Here is a 15,716-nt window from a genome sequence, read left to right as displayed (position 1 = left end):
ACAGTGGGGTTCAGCAAGCATTGTAAAAGGATTTTGTACTGAACATGGAGCAGGACTGAGTTCCATATCCGACTTACAAATGGTTGCGAAAGGAATCCACCTGATGACATAACAATGTCTATTTACACCCAATCTGTATTTTAACTTGCATCTTAAGCATTCTCCTTCACAAGAGAAATCTATGTAAAATAACTCATACCTACTTAAAGAAATCTGCGGGTATTGGGTAACACAACTACCTATATAGAGTGTATAACTGTATAACTATATAGACTGTATATAAATAATCTGAAACTGCTGTGACCTATTCATCTGTTCCCTTGGGAACTTCCACTGGAAGTAGTAGGAGCATTGACTGATTTGCTATGGCATTATGTTGTGTTTACAGAAGAAACAGTAGTCTTTCTTGCTTTTTATTTTCTTGCCTTCCTTTATTGTACCTATTAAATGTAAAACACAAGTTAGCTCAGATCATGCTTCTACTACTAGCCTAATACTTATAGTAATACTAATAATATAATTGAATAATCATCATTATTCCCACTTCATATTCAGGTGTCTTTAACAACTATGTGCATATATTAACATTTTTTTAATTTCCATGTTGTGATATTGTTGTATGATACAATATGATACACTGATACTTATTGTATTCATATATTGCAATACACTTGATGGCACAGAAGTGTGATACGGGTTTTATGGTATGGGTAGGCTTAAGGGGTTACGGTTAGCAGTGTAATTTTAGATGTAATTACATTCAGTAGAAATGCACAGTGCATTGTAAGAAATTATTAAATTAAATGTTTGTAGATATTCATTAAATCACACTTTATTTAGGTCCTAATCATCCTCATTTTTTTTTTACTGAATTTACTGACCTTCCACAGAATTGCAGCTGTGTGATTACATGAGCACCCTGCAGTCTTGTATGACACCTGATGCTGACACTAAAACCCAAGCTTTATGGTGTGACACATTCAGGCTTTGACTAAACTCTACATCAGCTTTTAATTTAATTTCTGTTTTAGTTTCCCTTTGATTTTCTTTTCCGTACATCCACAGAGAAATAGGAGAATTACTTGTTTATCTGTAGTATTAGAAGAAAATAAAAATGATGGTCCTTTTTTTTGTGTGTTGACTTTAGTTTTGTCAGAGAACCACCTGCCACGCCTCCCTCCTTTACTCAACACTCTCGATCAGCCTCTCCCTCCTACTAATCACCTACACCTGTCCGCTTCCTACTAATCACCTACACCTGTCCGCTTCCTACAAATCACCTACACCTGTCCGCTTCCTACTAATCACCTACACCTGTCCCCTATTTACCTGTCCCCTTTATTAGGTGCCCATGCCTCTACACTCACCTTCTGATTTACAGGTTACTACCATAGATCATTCCAGACTACCTACTGCTCTGGTCCCTGTGCATCCATGCTCCTGGTTACGCTTCTCAGGAAGCACTCAGTTAAGTGTACCATTTGCTTCAGTCAAATTTTAAACTCTTGTGTGTTTGTATGTTTAGACAAAATAAAGACAATCTGTTTTACTCCGGGTTTCTGATGCCTGGTCTATCCGTGACAAGTACTGATGGTATGGTTTGTATAAATAAAAATGTTAGAAATTATTTGTTTAAGTGTTTTTTATTTATTATGAAAGGTGGAGGGAAGGAGGCAGTGTGTGTCGGTGTGAGGAGAGGCTCCAATATAAATTGTGCCTAAGACCTCCAAATGTCTAGAACTGGCCCTGAACCCAGGGGACCAAGACCCTAAAAAGCGAACATATTACAGATTTAAACATGTTTCCCAGAAAGTTTGTATTAAATCACTCAATATTTTTACCAACATAGTGTAATGCAGATTATTTATCAATTTTATCTGATACTGAAACAGACACTTAATTCTACATAGTATTATGTTGATCTGGACAGAGCATAGTTACATCTGGATCTTATTAGAGGAAATTGTTTTATTTACATAGAAACTGAACCCTCAAGACTTAACAATTACTCTTACAAACTCAGCATTTATTAATACTTTGGTTATGTCTTTTGGGGAACAATTTCATAAGGTTGTGTTGGTTAACAAACTCGGTACTGTATTATAAACAGTCTGGAAATTATAAAACACACTCCCTGCCTTGGGTTTTATCACAAATAACCAGAAATGATTTAAAAAAAAAAAAAAAATTGTTAACAAATGGTCTTATACCAGAGATGCTAAAAATACACACATCCTTCAGTCAAGTAGAAGTACAGATACTCATGTTTTAAAAGACTCTGGTAAAAATGCATCTACCTTTTCTACTAAAGTTAAAGTAACAAAGTATGGGCTCAACATGTTATTAGGTAAAAAGTAGCCAATACTACTAAAAGTTTTAGTATCATTTGTGTAAAAAAACTTAATGAGTGAAAGTAAAAAGTTGTCAGAAAAATAGTGAAGTAAAAGGACTGTTACCAGAAAAATCTACTTAAATAAAGTAATAAAGTATTTGCACTTAATTACTTCTCATCTCTGAAAAAAGATATTTCAAAAGAAAATGACAATCAATAAATATTGTGTATTTACAGTTGTTTGTGATCTGCAAAGCAGCATCATGGCGCCATGAAAGTTTGCCTCTCTGTTTGTTTAAAATCACTGTCTGTAATATGAAATGTAACTTTGCATATTTTGCTTTCATGTTTCTCTCTCTCTCACACACACACACACACACACACACACACACACACACACACACACAGGAAATAAATAAAAAATGGCGATTATTTATATGATGCTTCGTAGCATTGTATGTTATGCAACTACATGCCACGATAAAGTTTATTTGTTTGTTGAATAAAGTCACTGAAATATTTTGCTCCGTAGCGCGCGCGCGCGCAACGCCTTTCTCTGTCACGTGACTGAACCCGGAACTGAACTCTGATTCCACAGCAGTTTTTTTTTTTTTTTAAAGCAGCTGTAAGAAGACAGCAGACGCGTTCGGTCCTCCTGTGGGGTCGATCTCGTGTTTCTACTTACATGTTCATTTTGGCTGTTGTGACACTTCGACATCTCATACAGCATTTTCTAGACCTGGGATTGGTGAGATTTCAGTCTCGGTTTAGGCTGAGAGGGAGACTGAAGGTGAGGTGAGTGGACTATTGCTCACCTCACCCCACCTCACTGGCTAATCAGAAGAGTAGCTGCTTTACCCAGAGTCAGTGCAGGAGAGCTAATAAAAACAAGTTTTATTCCACTTCATATGTTTGCTCTGGCTGGTATTATCCACTATTTCTGTATTATCCGCGTGGAGAGCTGACACGACCGTCCCCGAGCCTTCAGGAAAATCCTGCAGGGTGAAACTCTTCCAGTGTAAGTGAGCTGATATTCATATCACCACATTACTGCTCCAGCTGGGTTTAGAGACCCAACAGTTCAGTTCAGTTTCTCTTTTTCTTTCCAGTCGTAGGCCACAGGCTTTGCTTATGGAGATCCATTTAGCACGTTTCCCCCAATCCGAGTCTGATGAGTGTCAGAAACGCTTTCAGGCGGCTGTGGATGTGATCCAGAACCTGCCCAAAAACGGTAAAGTATCACATACACATTCACTGGAAAACAGAAAAAGCTGGTTGTTTGGTCTCATATTCAATGTGTTTGATCTTCTCAACTGTATCAGTGACTGTTAATTTACAGCTCGATTCATTTCTCAGATATTCTGTGTGTGTGTGTGTGTGTGTGTGTGTGTGTGTGTTTGTGAAACACACTCAGGTTCCTACAGGCCTTCATATGAAGTGATGCTGCGTTTCTATAGTCTGTATAAACAGGCTGTGTGTGGACCGTGCACAGCATCTCGCCCAGGCTTCTGGGATCCAGTAGGTCGCTACAAATGGTGAGTGTTATAATGTTTATCATGATATCTTCGTCAATGTCATCATAACTTTTTGAATAAACAGATCTTGCATTTGTATGTGGCTTGGCACCAGAACTCTGGTTCTACATACAATATTCATTACCAGTAGCAAAAAATCTAGTAAAATTGTGCAAGCCTTTTATTGATTATTTTGTCCCACTAATTAAAAAGATTATCTTTATGTCAAAACATGTGCATAGCAAAGAAAAAAGTCAGAGTTTGCACTGTCCGTGCCCCAGGTTTTCTTAAGTAACCCTCTAGTTAGAACCAAAAGTCTTTTCTGGTTTTCCTACTACTGCTAAGTTTAATTGCTAAAACCAGTGGTCCATATGGTGGAGACCACTCTCTCACAGGATGTTTGCTATTGATGTGTGTTAGGTTTTAGGTTAAGTATATAAGAGGAGTTTGATCCTTCCTTTTCATGCCCAATGTTACTGGCTGGTTTATAATTGTTAATTTGTCCAATTGTTTTATATCCTGAAAATAAAGGAACTACGTAATGAATGGCTTTAATTCAGAAATAGTTCATGTAGTATTTTTTTGAAAACCTTTGGAATTCAATTACTTCTTGATTTCTTTATTTCATATATATTATGGCGAAATTACCATAATCGTGTCTCGGTACATAAACGTTTGCCCTGATTGTATGTGGGGTCTCGTACTCTGCTTTACTCAGAAATTTGTTACATTAGAGAAGATATGACTCTTGTACACATACAATATAAAGTTGTGTGTGTGTGGTATTTGTAAATAAATTATTATATTATATCGAAATTCACTTTAAGGTTTGTGTTTGGGGGGGGGGAATTGCAAAAAAACCATTTGGCATCTAATAAACGCAGATATTTTCTCTATGCAGGGATGCTTGGAATCGGCTTGGAGACATGAGTCGTGAGAATGCAATGGCTGCCTATGTTAATGAGATGAAGAAAGTTGCTCAAGAGGTTAGTAAAGCTTATTTCTGTTGGATCATCTGCGCAATACTTTGTTGAACTCGATTTTGAACTCGAACAGCTACAGCTAATGTGTTCTTTTCTCCTGTTGTTGAATTTACACATTCTTTTCATTTATCAGGTTATAGACAATATGCCCATAAATGAGAAGACAGCCTCTTTTTACCATTATTTTGAGCCACTCTACCATGTCATTCATGATCTGCCAAGACCACCAGAGGCACTACTGAGTCTGAGACAAGGTGAGTGCGTTAGGGGCCAAGTTTAGTCAACTACTTGAGCAATCTTTAAGTAACTACCTCATTTATTAATATTAATATTTATATATATATATATATATATATATATATATATATATATATATATATATATATATATATATATATATATATATATTTTTGTAAAAAATGCTTTTAGGACAAATAAACAAAGCCACAATATAGGAATGGAATATAGTTAACAATCACATTCAGAAAAGCTGTTTTTCTGAAAACAGTATTTACATTGGTCCCAAGAAGCACAAAACATCTAATCTAATTTATATCAATAACAATGACAAGAACAGATGTTTAAATATCAATTTAATATAAAAAAAAAAATCAGTAATGTTTAGTCAGTATGTGGAAGCAAAAAATGTATAGGCTTATATTATATTTGAATGCAATTCAATGCCAGAGGAATAAAATTCAGTCAGCTGTAAATAATTAAATTGAAGCTAATTTTGAGAACATGACGTGTCATTTTATTTTGTGTCAGATATAAATGCAAATGAAGCAACTGAAAATCCAGGGCAGGATGTGGATGGTGTTATACAGGAAGAAATAACCCAAGAGCAGGTGCAGAAGTTGGATCCTGAGTTTCTCTGTAACAATGTGCCTCAGACTGAAAGTTCAGGTAACACTGCATGTACCTGAAGTAATTTTTTTAGAACATTTTTCTTTGGGTTTGAGTTACTACTATATTTTCAGCAGTAAAAAGTTTACTCAGTTCAGGTGAAAATGAAATATATGCAAAAATCTTCAGCCAGATAGAATATCTTTAATATCCAACGTTCGCTTCTTTCTTCTTACTGGCAATACAAAGATAATATACAGTAGCTAGATGGAATATTTCAGCTACTAGATGTCTAAAATCTCACAGTAAGACTTGTCGTTTATGAAAGTGTTACATACAGAAATGGACAAAAGGTCTATGCAGTGTTTGAGTAGTAACAAACCTGATCAAACTGTAGAAATACAGTTGCAATTTCATTTGAGTGTTTGACTATGACAACATTTTGACTATTTCTGAGAGTATTTACAAATATCTGCGTTGGTAAAGGTGTGCACTTTTGCTGCACAAGAAGCACAATTCAGACCTGACATGCCCTGTCTGCTTTAGTAATTTGTAATTTCTGTTGTTTTAACTTTGGTTTAGTAGGTAGGGAAATATAAGGTCTGTTGAAAAAATCAAAACGGATATGTTTCTGTGGTGGAGAGAATCTGCGATGCTACGAAGTACACCGTTACCTCAGGACCCATGTACACATGATTAATTCCATGCAAACATGCTACATTGTTTACTCAGTATTAAATCAGAGCCGCTCCCTGTGTGTAGATGTGGCTCTGTTAGATGGTCTGGTGCTGACCAGTGACTCGGAGAGTGAAATTTTCTGTGACTCAGTGGAGCAGCTGGACTACATTAAGGTATGAACTTCTAAGATTGACTTCTACCACGCTTGGCAACACCAGCTTGTGCTATTGTTAGACATGCCGAGCTCACCATGCGCTCACTTTACTTGCCTCTTACAAACAGCCAGTTCCTGAACCGTACAGTGAGCAGAATCAACATGTGAACCGAACACCTGCCCTACAGGTGACCCAGCTGGGTGCTGGGCAGGGTGGAGAGGGGGCTGGAAATGGACCTCCACCGAGGAGGAGGGAAAAAGGAAGAGAAGGAATGAGCCATGGTTGGAGGGAAGCTCCTGGTGAGTGAGCTGAACAAAGCTGCACAAGATGGTTGCCATGATTATACACAGTCAGCCTTAAATTTTTTTTTCCCATGTTTAGGTGGTGTTCCATATAACAACAGTAGACGAGGAGGGCAGCAAGCCTCAGGTGGAGGAGGAGGAGGACACAACCCTGACAGAGGGATTGAAGGACTTCAGGATACACAGGTGCAGGAGCAGATCATACTGGCACTACAGAGGCTCAGAGAGGACATGCAGAGCATGATGGAGCGACTGGAGGTGGTCGAGGGCTTGGCTGCAGCTAATGTAAGGCTCTGCAGCCTTCTCTACAAAGTAATGAAACAATTGGTGTAGACTGTCATGTAGTGAAAGATGGATCCAAAGAAAAGTGGTGTGTGTGTGCACCTTACAAATGGTTTCAAGTTGATCCGATGTAAAATAATGCTACCACATGGGCCACTAGGATCTCAATGGGGTAGTGCACAAATGAAGATGCCTTTTAATGAACATACGTATTTGGGAGTAATTATCTATTAATTAAAAAAGGTATAAAAATGTAAGCAAAGTCTTGGTTGAAGATCTTTCCTTACAAATGTTCTTGCAAAAGCAGAAACTTCAGACTTTTTAATGCATTAAGAATAAATTTTTTTGTTGTTTTTTGAGGACCACATCTATTGAAAAGTTTGGATAAATGATATACAGTATTGTGTGTAATCTGGAAACTGTTAATTTTGCTGCTTTTTTTTTCCCAATACATTTTAGGCTCACAATTGGAGACACGTGCAGTTACCATCACAGACTGAGGTAATGTCTAGACTTTAAACATTTCTGTTCCCTCCTTTAAAGGTTCATATTTTGAGAATGAATAACAGGACGTATAAAATGTGAAATGGAAATTCCCCTTCCGTCTGCAGGTGGAGAAATGGTGGCCATTTGATGTCTCTGGTCGAACGTTGCTGCTGCTTCTGCTCTGGCCTTTCATCGCTCAGGGAATGATATTCTGGCTCCGGCAGAGGAAAAAAAAGCCTCAAAATCTTATGTCCATAATCTGAATGTATCATATGCAAGGGAATCATAGTAATGAACAGTATACTATTTGATGGTGAGTTCCTGGTGCTTAAATGGAAAACGGGGATTGTTTTAAACAAAAGTTTATTTCAAAACGAACGGCATGAAGAATCGACTCCACAGATTCTTTTTGAAATAAACTCGAGGGACATTTGAAATGTTCTGTAAGATTTTTTTCTGATTCAGTTAGCACCTGTGTGTGTGTGCCTGAAGCAAAGCATGGACATGGACTGACTAGAGGTCGAGTGCTACAGTGGAGTCATCGAACATGCAGAAAAACTAATGTGATACTCATAGAAAGTGTTTAATGCTTGTTGACTGCAAAAACTATTTTTAAAAACATTTTAAGGGGGTAAATACGTACTGAATAAAGTTAGTTAGAATGCACGGTTTTCCAACCCTGATAAACAGACCTTTTGGTCTGAAAGTCAGTGATCCAAGAGGGAAAATGAACACACCAGCATGAAGGGAATGTAAGAGTTGTTCATCAGCAAAGCCTTGAATTACACGACTAGCCTTTATGTGGATTTCAGAGCGAGATCAGAGCTGACTTCCTTCACATCATATAAACACTGAGAAATATTTTACTGCATTAATCCATCTAAAAGTACATGTATTAAAACGAGCTGCAGTTCTTCCATGCAAACGCGTTCAAATGTACAAATTTGCATTGGTGAAAGGGATTTCGTTTTTAATTTGCTCTAACAGTTTGCAGCAGGTTTAATTTTTTTGCATACATGGGGATTTTTTCTGCATGTACATGCTTTGTGATGTATCTTACAATCCACACAAATACTGCTATAAACAATGAATAATGCAAAAGATAGCAGGTCATGTCAGTGCATTGTCTGCAATCATCTGCTACACGTGCTGTTTGTATCCACGGGGAGTACGGAGACGAGCTGCTCGTTGTATTTATGAAATAATGCCGTGATGATCAACTAAAACCGAGAACGCCATTTGCGTGGCGTGCAAATCCATCTGGTAGTGAAGCGCCTCGTAGACAGGACAGGGGCCAGGCACGTTGCTGGGCGAAAGCTACTAAACTGTTTGCGTGAAAAAAAAATTGCAGTTGCACATGATTATATGGGTTGATTTTTTTTTTTATCGTGTGCCGGTGCACAAATAAAAGATGTTTCTCGGACGCCATATCCTGCCGCAAACAGGCCTGGTGTTTTGTTGTGAAGGCGCAGCTGGGGTGAAGCTAACGCTAGTTAAACTTCCCTAGCGAGGAAATGGCTTCTCTGTGAGTCGAGGCAGGCTGGGTTTGGTAACCAGCTACGTAGCTAAACCTATTTAAGGCATCACACCATGAAGATAAACACGCAGCTGTTTTTCTTTTTTTTCTACAGGGAAATCTAGTCCAGAGCTTCCATTCCAAATCTAACCTGGTCATGATGCTAGTTTACCCAAACTAACTAGCTCGCTAGCTAGTTAACCTAGCCGTGCCATCTGGATGAACAATCTAGAGGTGTAAAAAAAAAAAAAAGGCACGGTAGCTATCAGAGCCATTGTATCTCGTGAATATTGTTAGATACAAAATGAGTATTTATGTTGGCGTTCTTGACTAACACGCCGACTCTACGATCTTTGTGTTATTGGTAAGTTAGCTGAACACTGACTAGCTAGCAGGCAAACTACCGCTAACGCCCCGCTCTCTCTTTCTTTTATATTCACGCGTTTAAAAACACGCTTATTAGACGCTTTCGTTTTTTTGTTGTTGTAACGAATTCACGTCACACTTCGACGTACAAACATCAAGTTGACGGTGAACATTCGAGTCGTCTTCGTGAACTCGACTCGCCAGCGCGCACACACGCGTTAGCTGACACTCAATGGCTGAGCTCTGCCGTGAATAACGACTACTTTGTGGATGAAGAGCCTTTAATCACGCCGGAGGCGCGAGGTATGTGTGCCTGTTCCAATGGACCTTAGCGCACAAAACTTGTCAACATTATAAGGTCCTGTTATGAACCGCGCACCGGACGTACCTACAATTACTGACTGTTACATTATTTTTGCTTCAATCGCCCAGAATCCTAATATAATTTTATGCCAAAGAGAACATTCGCCCCCATTTTCAAAACAATTGGTATCGTCTACTAGAACAACCGGGACGGATTTCAGATGGATTGACTGAGCACCCGACCAATCCGTTTGCTCCTTCAGGGAAACGACGACAGGGGAAACTTTTAAACCAATGAAATATTAGAATGGGCGTGTCTCTGTGGGGACTGAAAACAATCAGTGAATTGTGGGTAATTTAGTTTTATGTGAGGCTATTCCTTATAGGTCAGTGAAGAGTTGAACTTCAAGTCCCAAGATGCGACAAAAAACGAGGACCAGACGCATGCGCACTGTGCGTGTGGGAGGTAATAAATTCACTAGCAACACTCCTCTCCGTAGCAGAAGCGAAAAGGAGTTTACAATGCTTGGAAATGTACTCGGTCCTGTCTAGGAAGCTAGCTAGTTGTAAACGGAACGGAAAGAGTTAAACATCAAGAGTCTGAAGTAGCGTAATAACTAAAACGATAAACTTGAGGTCAACGGTGAGTTTTATTCGCGCGTGACTTTTTTTGGAGTGCATTTGTTGATATGTTTAATAGTTTTGCTTGGAATATTAACATTAATTCACTGTTCACTTTTGGAAAGTGTATTTTTAAAGTTTTTTTTGCTGTACGGTGACTTTCTTTACAGTGTTATTTATTTATTTTTGTAACGTCTTAATTTTGTTGACTTCAGTTTTTGATGAAATCTGTGCGATCATCACTGATCACAAACTTCTCTCTCCTTCAGGTGGGAGTGTACAGTTATGGAGCTGAGTAAAGACGAGGCTGCGCCGGAGGCTGACGACAGGGGGGGACAGAGAGTCAGCACAGAGAAACAAGTGCAGCGAAATCCACCGGAGTTTTGTCCTGGACTCGTCTCCGGAGACACGCACCCGATGTGCCGCGCAAGGGAGAGGGGCGACCTGGAGCCGAAGGCTGGCGACGCTGCCGGCGACGACGGAGACGCGACTGAAGAGACGTCGAGCAAAGCGCAGGGCGAGCGGGACCCCCGGAATAAGAGAAGGTCCGGCAGCGGCGCCGAGGGCGCACCGGACGCCCGTCAGGGCAAGAAGAAGCACAGGCGGCGGCCGTCCAAGAAGAAGCGGCGCTGGAAGCCGTACTTCAAGCTGACCTGGGAGGAGAAGAAGGAGCTGGACGAGCGTGAGAGCGCGCGCGCGTCGCGGGTCCGCGCCGAGATGTTCGCCAAGGGTCTGCCGGTGGCTCCGTACAACACCACGCAGTTCCTGATGGAGGAGCATGACCGAGAGGAGCCAGACCTGAACACGGAGCGCTGCAACCGCAGGTCTTTCGGCGCAAATCGCTCCGAAGACACAGCCAGCGAGGAGGACTGCTTCGAGCCTGACGACGAGGAGGAGGAGGAAGGCGACGGGGCAGAAGGAGGAGAGAGCGACGGCATGGGCCGAGCCGCTGGCGCAGGCGGAGAGTTTCTGCAGCGGGACTTTTCCGAGACTTACGAGCGGTACCACGTAGAGACGCTGCAGAATATGTCCAAACAGGAACTGGTGAGGGAGTACCTGGAGCTGGAGAAGAGCATGTCGCGCCTGGAGGAGGAGAACAACTGGCTGCGGCGCGCGCGGAGGAACCCAGCTCCGGCGGGCGAGAGCGCGCAGCGCGTGCACGAGCTCGAGCGCGAGCTGGAGAGACTGAAAGCGCTGAACGGCGAGCTGCTCTTCCACTGCCGCCGCGCCGCGGGACCCGCCGTGAACGGATCCGCCGTCTCGGAGCCCGAGAGGGTACACGCCGAGGACACGGACACACAGTGACTGGACACTTCGAGTTGTTTCCTTCTTTCTTTCCATTCTTCCCGTTCCCTCTGATTTATTGTCCGCTGATTTTTATCCGGTGTCATACTGTAAAGCTACGGTAGTTAATGTGATGCGCTTTCGGCTCGAAAGGTAACGTTCATGTATTTTTTGGGTTTGTTTTTTTTCCTGACAAGTTTTAAAATATTGAATTTGTGTGTAAAGTCCCATTAAAATGGTCCGTTTGTTGTAATGAAGGTTAGGGGGGTTTTGTTTTTGCACACGTGACTGGATTTATATATAAAGATATATATTAAAAAAAAAAAAAAGACTTTTGGTTTTAAAGTTAAATCGTATGGATCAGTTGCGTGTTCATACTGCACGGGGGGAAAAACACACATTGTCATACACACGTTTGTACGTTTACCAGAAAGAGACGTGTTTTTGTTGTCCATCAGTCCGCTAAATAAGCTATTTGGTAATTTTTCTGCTGGTGCACCTGATCTTCTTCTATACACTTATTAATGCATGACCAAGGCAGTATGTGGGCTAATAAACCGTGTGCAAAACTGGCATTTGTTTTCATCCGAATATATTAATTAAATTATTAAAAAAAAAAAAAATCTATTGTGGGGTTTATTTTATACCTTTTATGAATTTTGGGAAATGGATTTCCAGGACACATTTTTAAATAAAAAGAAAAAAACCCACCTAGATCACAGTTCATTCTGCAGGATTAAAATAAAGAGCACTGTTGACTTTAAGAGAATGGACACAATTTAGTGGAGTAGTATGCAGTGTTTATATGCATCCTACTCTATTGTGCCTTATCTTGTCTCATAGTAATGTGATTCTTCATTATATTTAGTCTGACGCAGAGTCGTCTTTTGTTTCTCACTTCCTTTTCTGTCTCTAGTATATGAATGCATGTCGAGATCAAATTCACTTCTGTCATCTCTGTACTCCTTCAGTGATTCGGAGAAAAATGCAGTCATCAAAATGCAGGTCATTTGAATAGGATTTGCATCTGCATCCGTTTCTCTGCCTCCACACTTTCCATCATCACTGATTTCATAAAGTACATCGACCTCGGCTCTGGTTGTTGGTAGACTTCATAGAAAACTGTTCTGGAATATAAACACGGTCACTGGCGGCCTTTCTAAACGGTTCGCTTGTTCATTAAATGGGTCTGGGGTTTTTTCTGGTTGTGTAAACTCTATTCAGTGCATCAAAATCCATTTGCAGGATGCCTATAATGAATTTGAATACCAGTCTGTGCTCCTTGTGTATTTTCTTTCATCTCCCTGCTGTGTTCTCTGTTTGAAATGAATACATACATAGAAATAAAGACATCTTTATGTAACAGTCTAAAAAATAAAAAAAAGGGACAATTCAGAACAACCATATGTAGCATTTGTACATGCAGGTTAATGTAGCGAGGCCTTTGTACAACTGTTACAAAAAATTAATTGGTCCAAATGATCAGCCACAGTGTACACACAGGGCAAAGACAATATGACACACAGGACAGACATGTTAGGTCATACACAACAATAGTAATAATAAAAGTAATAACTGGTCAAACATCATACAAATCTGCAGTGGCTGCTCAAACCACCCGAGGAGAACAAGGATTGTAGATCAAAACACACAATAGAAAGAATGAGATCGATTGGCACACCGGAGCTAAAGGTAAGGAAGGTTATACCGTATTTCAGTGCATCTGCCACAACAACTTAATGTGTAATACTGTCAATTTTTCCACTCGTGCCAGGGAAGACTTTAATTGGGAGATGGGTGTAGGAGACCAAGACACATTTGTAAAATCACACCAGACCTTTTTCTTTCTTTAGCAATGTATGTACATGGTGTGTGTGTGAGTTATGAATGAGTGGCAGCATGTATAGTTCTGGCTGCCCCACAGCTTTCTGTTCTTGCACCTGAGGTTGGAAGCCATTTTATGTTTGGTGTTGCTGATAAGGTGCAGTGCAAAGTCTTGCGAATGTGCAGTGATGATCCTGCTCTTTCAGCTGAAGTGCCATCCTCCAGTGATGAAGGAGGTGAGATGGAAAGGAAGTTTTTTTTTTTGCACTGGTGCAGAATGCCGAAAGGCCTTAAGCCTTTATTGCACAAATGTTACATGGAACACTTGCTTTCGGCATTGTGCAAATATGCAATTAATAACTGAAATGGATTCATCTCATGCCAAGCTTTCCTTCATTATAACACTTCATCTAAACCTTCTGGCTTCGTGCTTGATATTTGAGTAGTGTGCTTTATTTCTGTTCAGTATGTTAATGCATTAGGATTCAGAATGTTTAGATGCTTTTGCTTAGATTTCCCCACTATTTCCCACCACTGTATGGCGTCTCCAGTCTCTCCGCCTGCGGCGCGTCTCTGGGGAAGCATGACGCCGCTGAGTCCCTGACCTCCACAAATCGTTGGCAGAGGAAAGGAAGTTGGCATGTACCTGACTTAGCCAACTTGGCTGGACAGACGGGTCTCTGCTGGGGGACATGGCCTGACGCAGCCTCTCCTGGCCACGAACAAGTGAGGCTTTGACTCGGGCCAGACCCGCAGCCCGCTCCAGACCTGGTTCCTCATATAACGAGCGAGGACGAGCCCTCTCCCCACGCAGCTTCTTGCGGCTTGCTGAGTTGACCTGGCTGAGTCTGTGGGCATCACTGGAGCACGGGGATGTGGGAGAGCTGGCTGACTGGTCTGTGACACTCTGCCCTGTAGAACTCTGGTGGGAGTAGAGGAAGCTACGGGGCCGCTGCGGTTGCTCTTGCCCTAACTGTGCCCTCATGTTGACGCTCACTCGTATACCATCATCCTCTTGCTGGATACTTCCACTCTCCCTCCCTCCAACCTCCTGTTCTCTTTCCTCTTGTGGCTCCATCATCTGTTTTCCTTCTACATCCTTCTCATCTACTTCTTTTGTCTGACTTTCCTCGCTTTGGGCCGCACACCCCATCTTGCTCTCCTCATCCTCCTCATCTTGCTGACCTCCATCCCTCTCATTACCCCCATTCTCACTCAGTTCGCCATAGTTACTGGCTTTCACCGGCTCATGTTCTGAGTCCTCATCGCTACTGCTGTCTGTAGGGCAGGCACTCCGATGCTTCTTTCTCTTCCGGGTCACAGCAGATATGATGGAAAGGGGAAGGAAATCCTTGGCGCTTACATCTTTCTTTGAAATCGTAGATCCCTACCACGAAGAATCAACAAAGTTTAGGCTTCAGAGCTCACTGTAATGTCACACAGTGCTGATGTTTAACTAACGAATGTAGAACATTACCTTGGATTTAGCTGAATCACTGTTAGTGGAATCTGTGCAGAAGGAGAAAAAAGAGGAGTCAGGCGTTTTCAGATCTGGATAAACAAATGTTAGCTGTCTGTTCATTATACTCCATCAGCTTGACTAAAACATACTTTGATAAAAAATGAATGAAAAACTGCACTATGTAATTTTTTCATGTTTTTAGGTTTCTTTATCACTGCAAAAACGATAGTAAATAAAAAAGTGTATATTTATTGTCACGGTCTATTTATTAGATTTTTAAAAATAAATTTGAAACAAATATATAATTATTATGCCTATTACTTGCTATCTCTTACTAATTTCAAGCATGAAATTGCCATCTTATGTCAAGCATTAAATTATTGAAAGAAGATTTATTATCTACCAAAAAGAAAAAAAACAATTGTAAGCTATTTAAACTATGACTTTAAATAGTCCTCATGGTCTTGCATCTTTTATATTTAGATAATAATATATCATATTATAATAATATCATAATAAGAATAATTAGATAACTTTTCTTACTTTTCACGTGCTATGATGTCGTTTTTGCAGTGACAAATGCCTGATGTGAGTGTGAATGTTTTCATGCATATCATGGCTAACCAAAAGGTTTAATATACACAAATACTGGATACTAAGGAGTGTTAAAGCATCCCAAACACACAAACACAGTGTCAGGTGTAAATCCTGCTCCTACCGCAGAGTTTGCTCCACTGGCACAGCTAGGATCAGAATTAAGAG

General features: G+C 40.5%; 3 protein-coding genes across 12 annotated transcripts in view; 2 read left to right on the top strand and 1 right to left on the bottom strand.

The window, feature by feature from the left end:
- The first annotated feature begins 2,936 nt into the window (after positions 1-2,936).
- acbd4 (acyl-CoA binding domain containing 4) lies at positions 2,937-8,015 on the top strand. Of its 2 annotated transcripts, XM_046853407.1 has the most exons (11): positions 2,937-3,350; positions 3,442-3,563; positions 3,747-3,867; positions 4,748-4,832; positions 4,963-5,083; positions 5,598-5,735; positions 6,438-6,526; positions 6,636-6,807; positions 6,890-7,095; positions 7,552-7,593; positions 7,704-8,015. In XM_046853407.1, the coding sequence occupies exons 2-11, from the start codon at positions 3,464-3,466 to the stop codon at positions 7,839-7,841; spliced, it is 1,212 nt and encodes a 403-aa protein (XP_046709363.1). In that variant the 5' UTR covers positions 2,937-3,350; positions 3,442-3,463; the 3' UTR covers positions 7,842-8,015. The 2 variants fall into 2 exon arrangements, with proteins under 2 accessions (XP_046709363.1, XP_046709364.1); XM_046853408.1 differs by lacking the exon at positions 2,937-3,350 and having other exon boundaries at positions 3,757-3,867.
- A 145-nt stretch (positions 8,016-8,160) lies between these two features.
- On the top strand, positions 8,161-11,921 carry hexim1 (HEXIM P-TEFb complex subunit 1). 2 transcript variants are annotated; one of them, XM_046853410.1, is made up of 2 exons: positions 8,161-9,763; positions 10,654-11,921. In XM_046853410.1, exon 2 carries the CDS (start codon positions 10,670-10,672, stop codon positions 11,687-11,689), a length of 1,020 nt encoding a protein of 339 aa, XP_046709366.1. In that variant the 5' UTR covers positions 8,161-9,763; positions 10,654-10,669; the 3' UTR covers positions 11,690-11,921. The 2 variants fall into 2 exon arrangements, with proteins under 2 accessions (XP_046709366.1, XP_046709365.1); XM_046853409.1 differs by lacking the exon at positions 8,161-9,763 and adding an exon at positions 10,247-10,406.
- Positions 11,922-13,008: 1,087 nt separating this feature from the next.
- The window catches only part of arhgap23b (Rho GTPase activating protein 23b), a 34,512-nt gene continuing 31,804 nt past the window's right edge, over positions 13,009-15,716 (bottom strand). For 7 of the 8 annotated variants that reach the window (XM_046853403.1, XM_046853401.1, XM_046853400.1 and 4 more), the window contains 2 exons: positions 14,970-15,001; positions 13,009-14,879 (listed from right to left, as the gene is read on the bottom strand). In XM_046853403.1, coding sequence (XP_046709359.1) covers positions 14,001-14,879; positions 14,970-15,001 — 911 coding nt within the window. In that variant the 3' untranslated portion in view covers positions 13,009-14,000. Of the gene's footprint in view, positions 14,880-14,969; positions 15,002-15,672; positions 15,698-15,716 lie in introns of all 8 variants that reach the window. The other variant, XM_046853404.1, reaches the window with a different exon arrangement.

Source organism: Silurus meridionalis, chromosome 7 (genome assembly GCF_014805685.1).
Source record: "Silurus meridionalis isolate SWU-2019-XX chromosome 7, ASM1480568v1, whole genome shotgun sequence".
In the NCBI taxonomy this organism is placed as follows: Eukaryota; Metazoa; Chordata; class Actinopteri; order Siluriformes; family Siluridae; genus Silurus; species Silurus meridionalis.
This window is presented reverse-complemented; position numbering and strand designations above follow the sequence as displayed.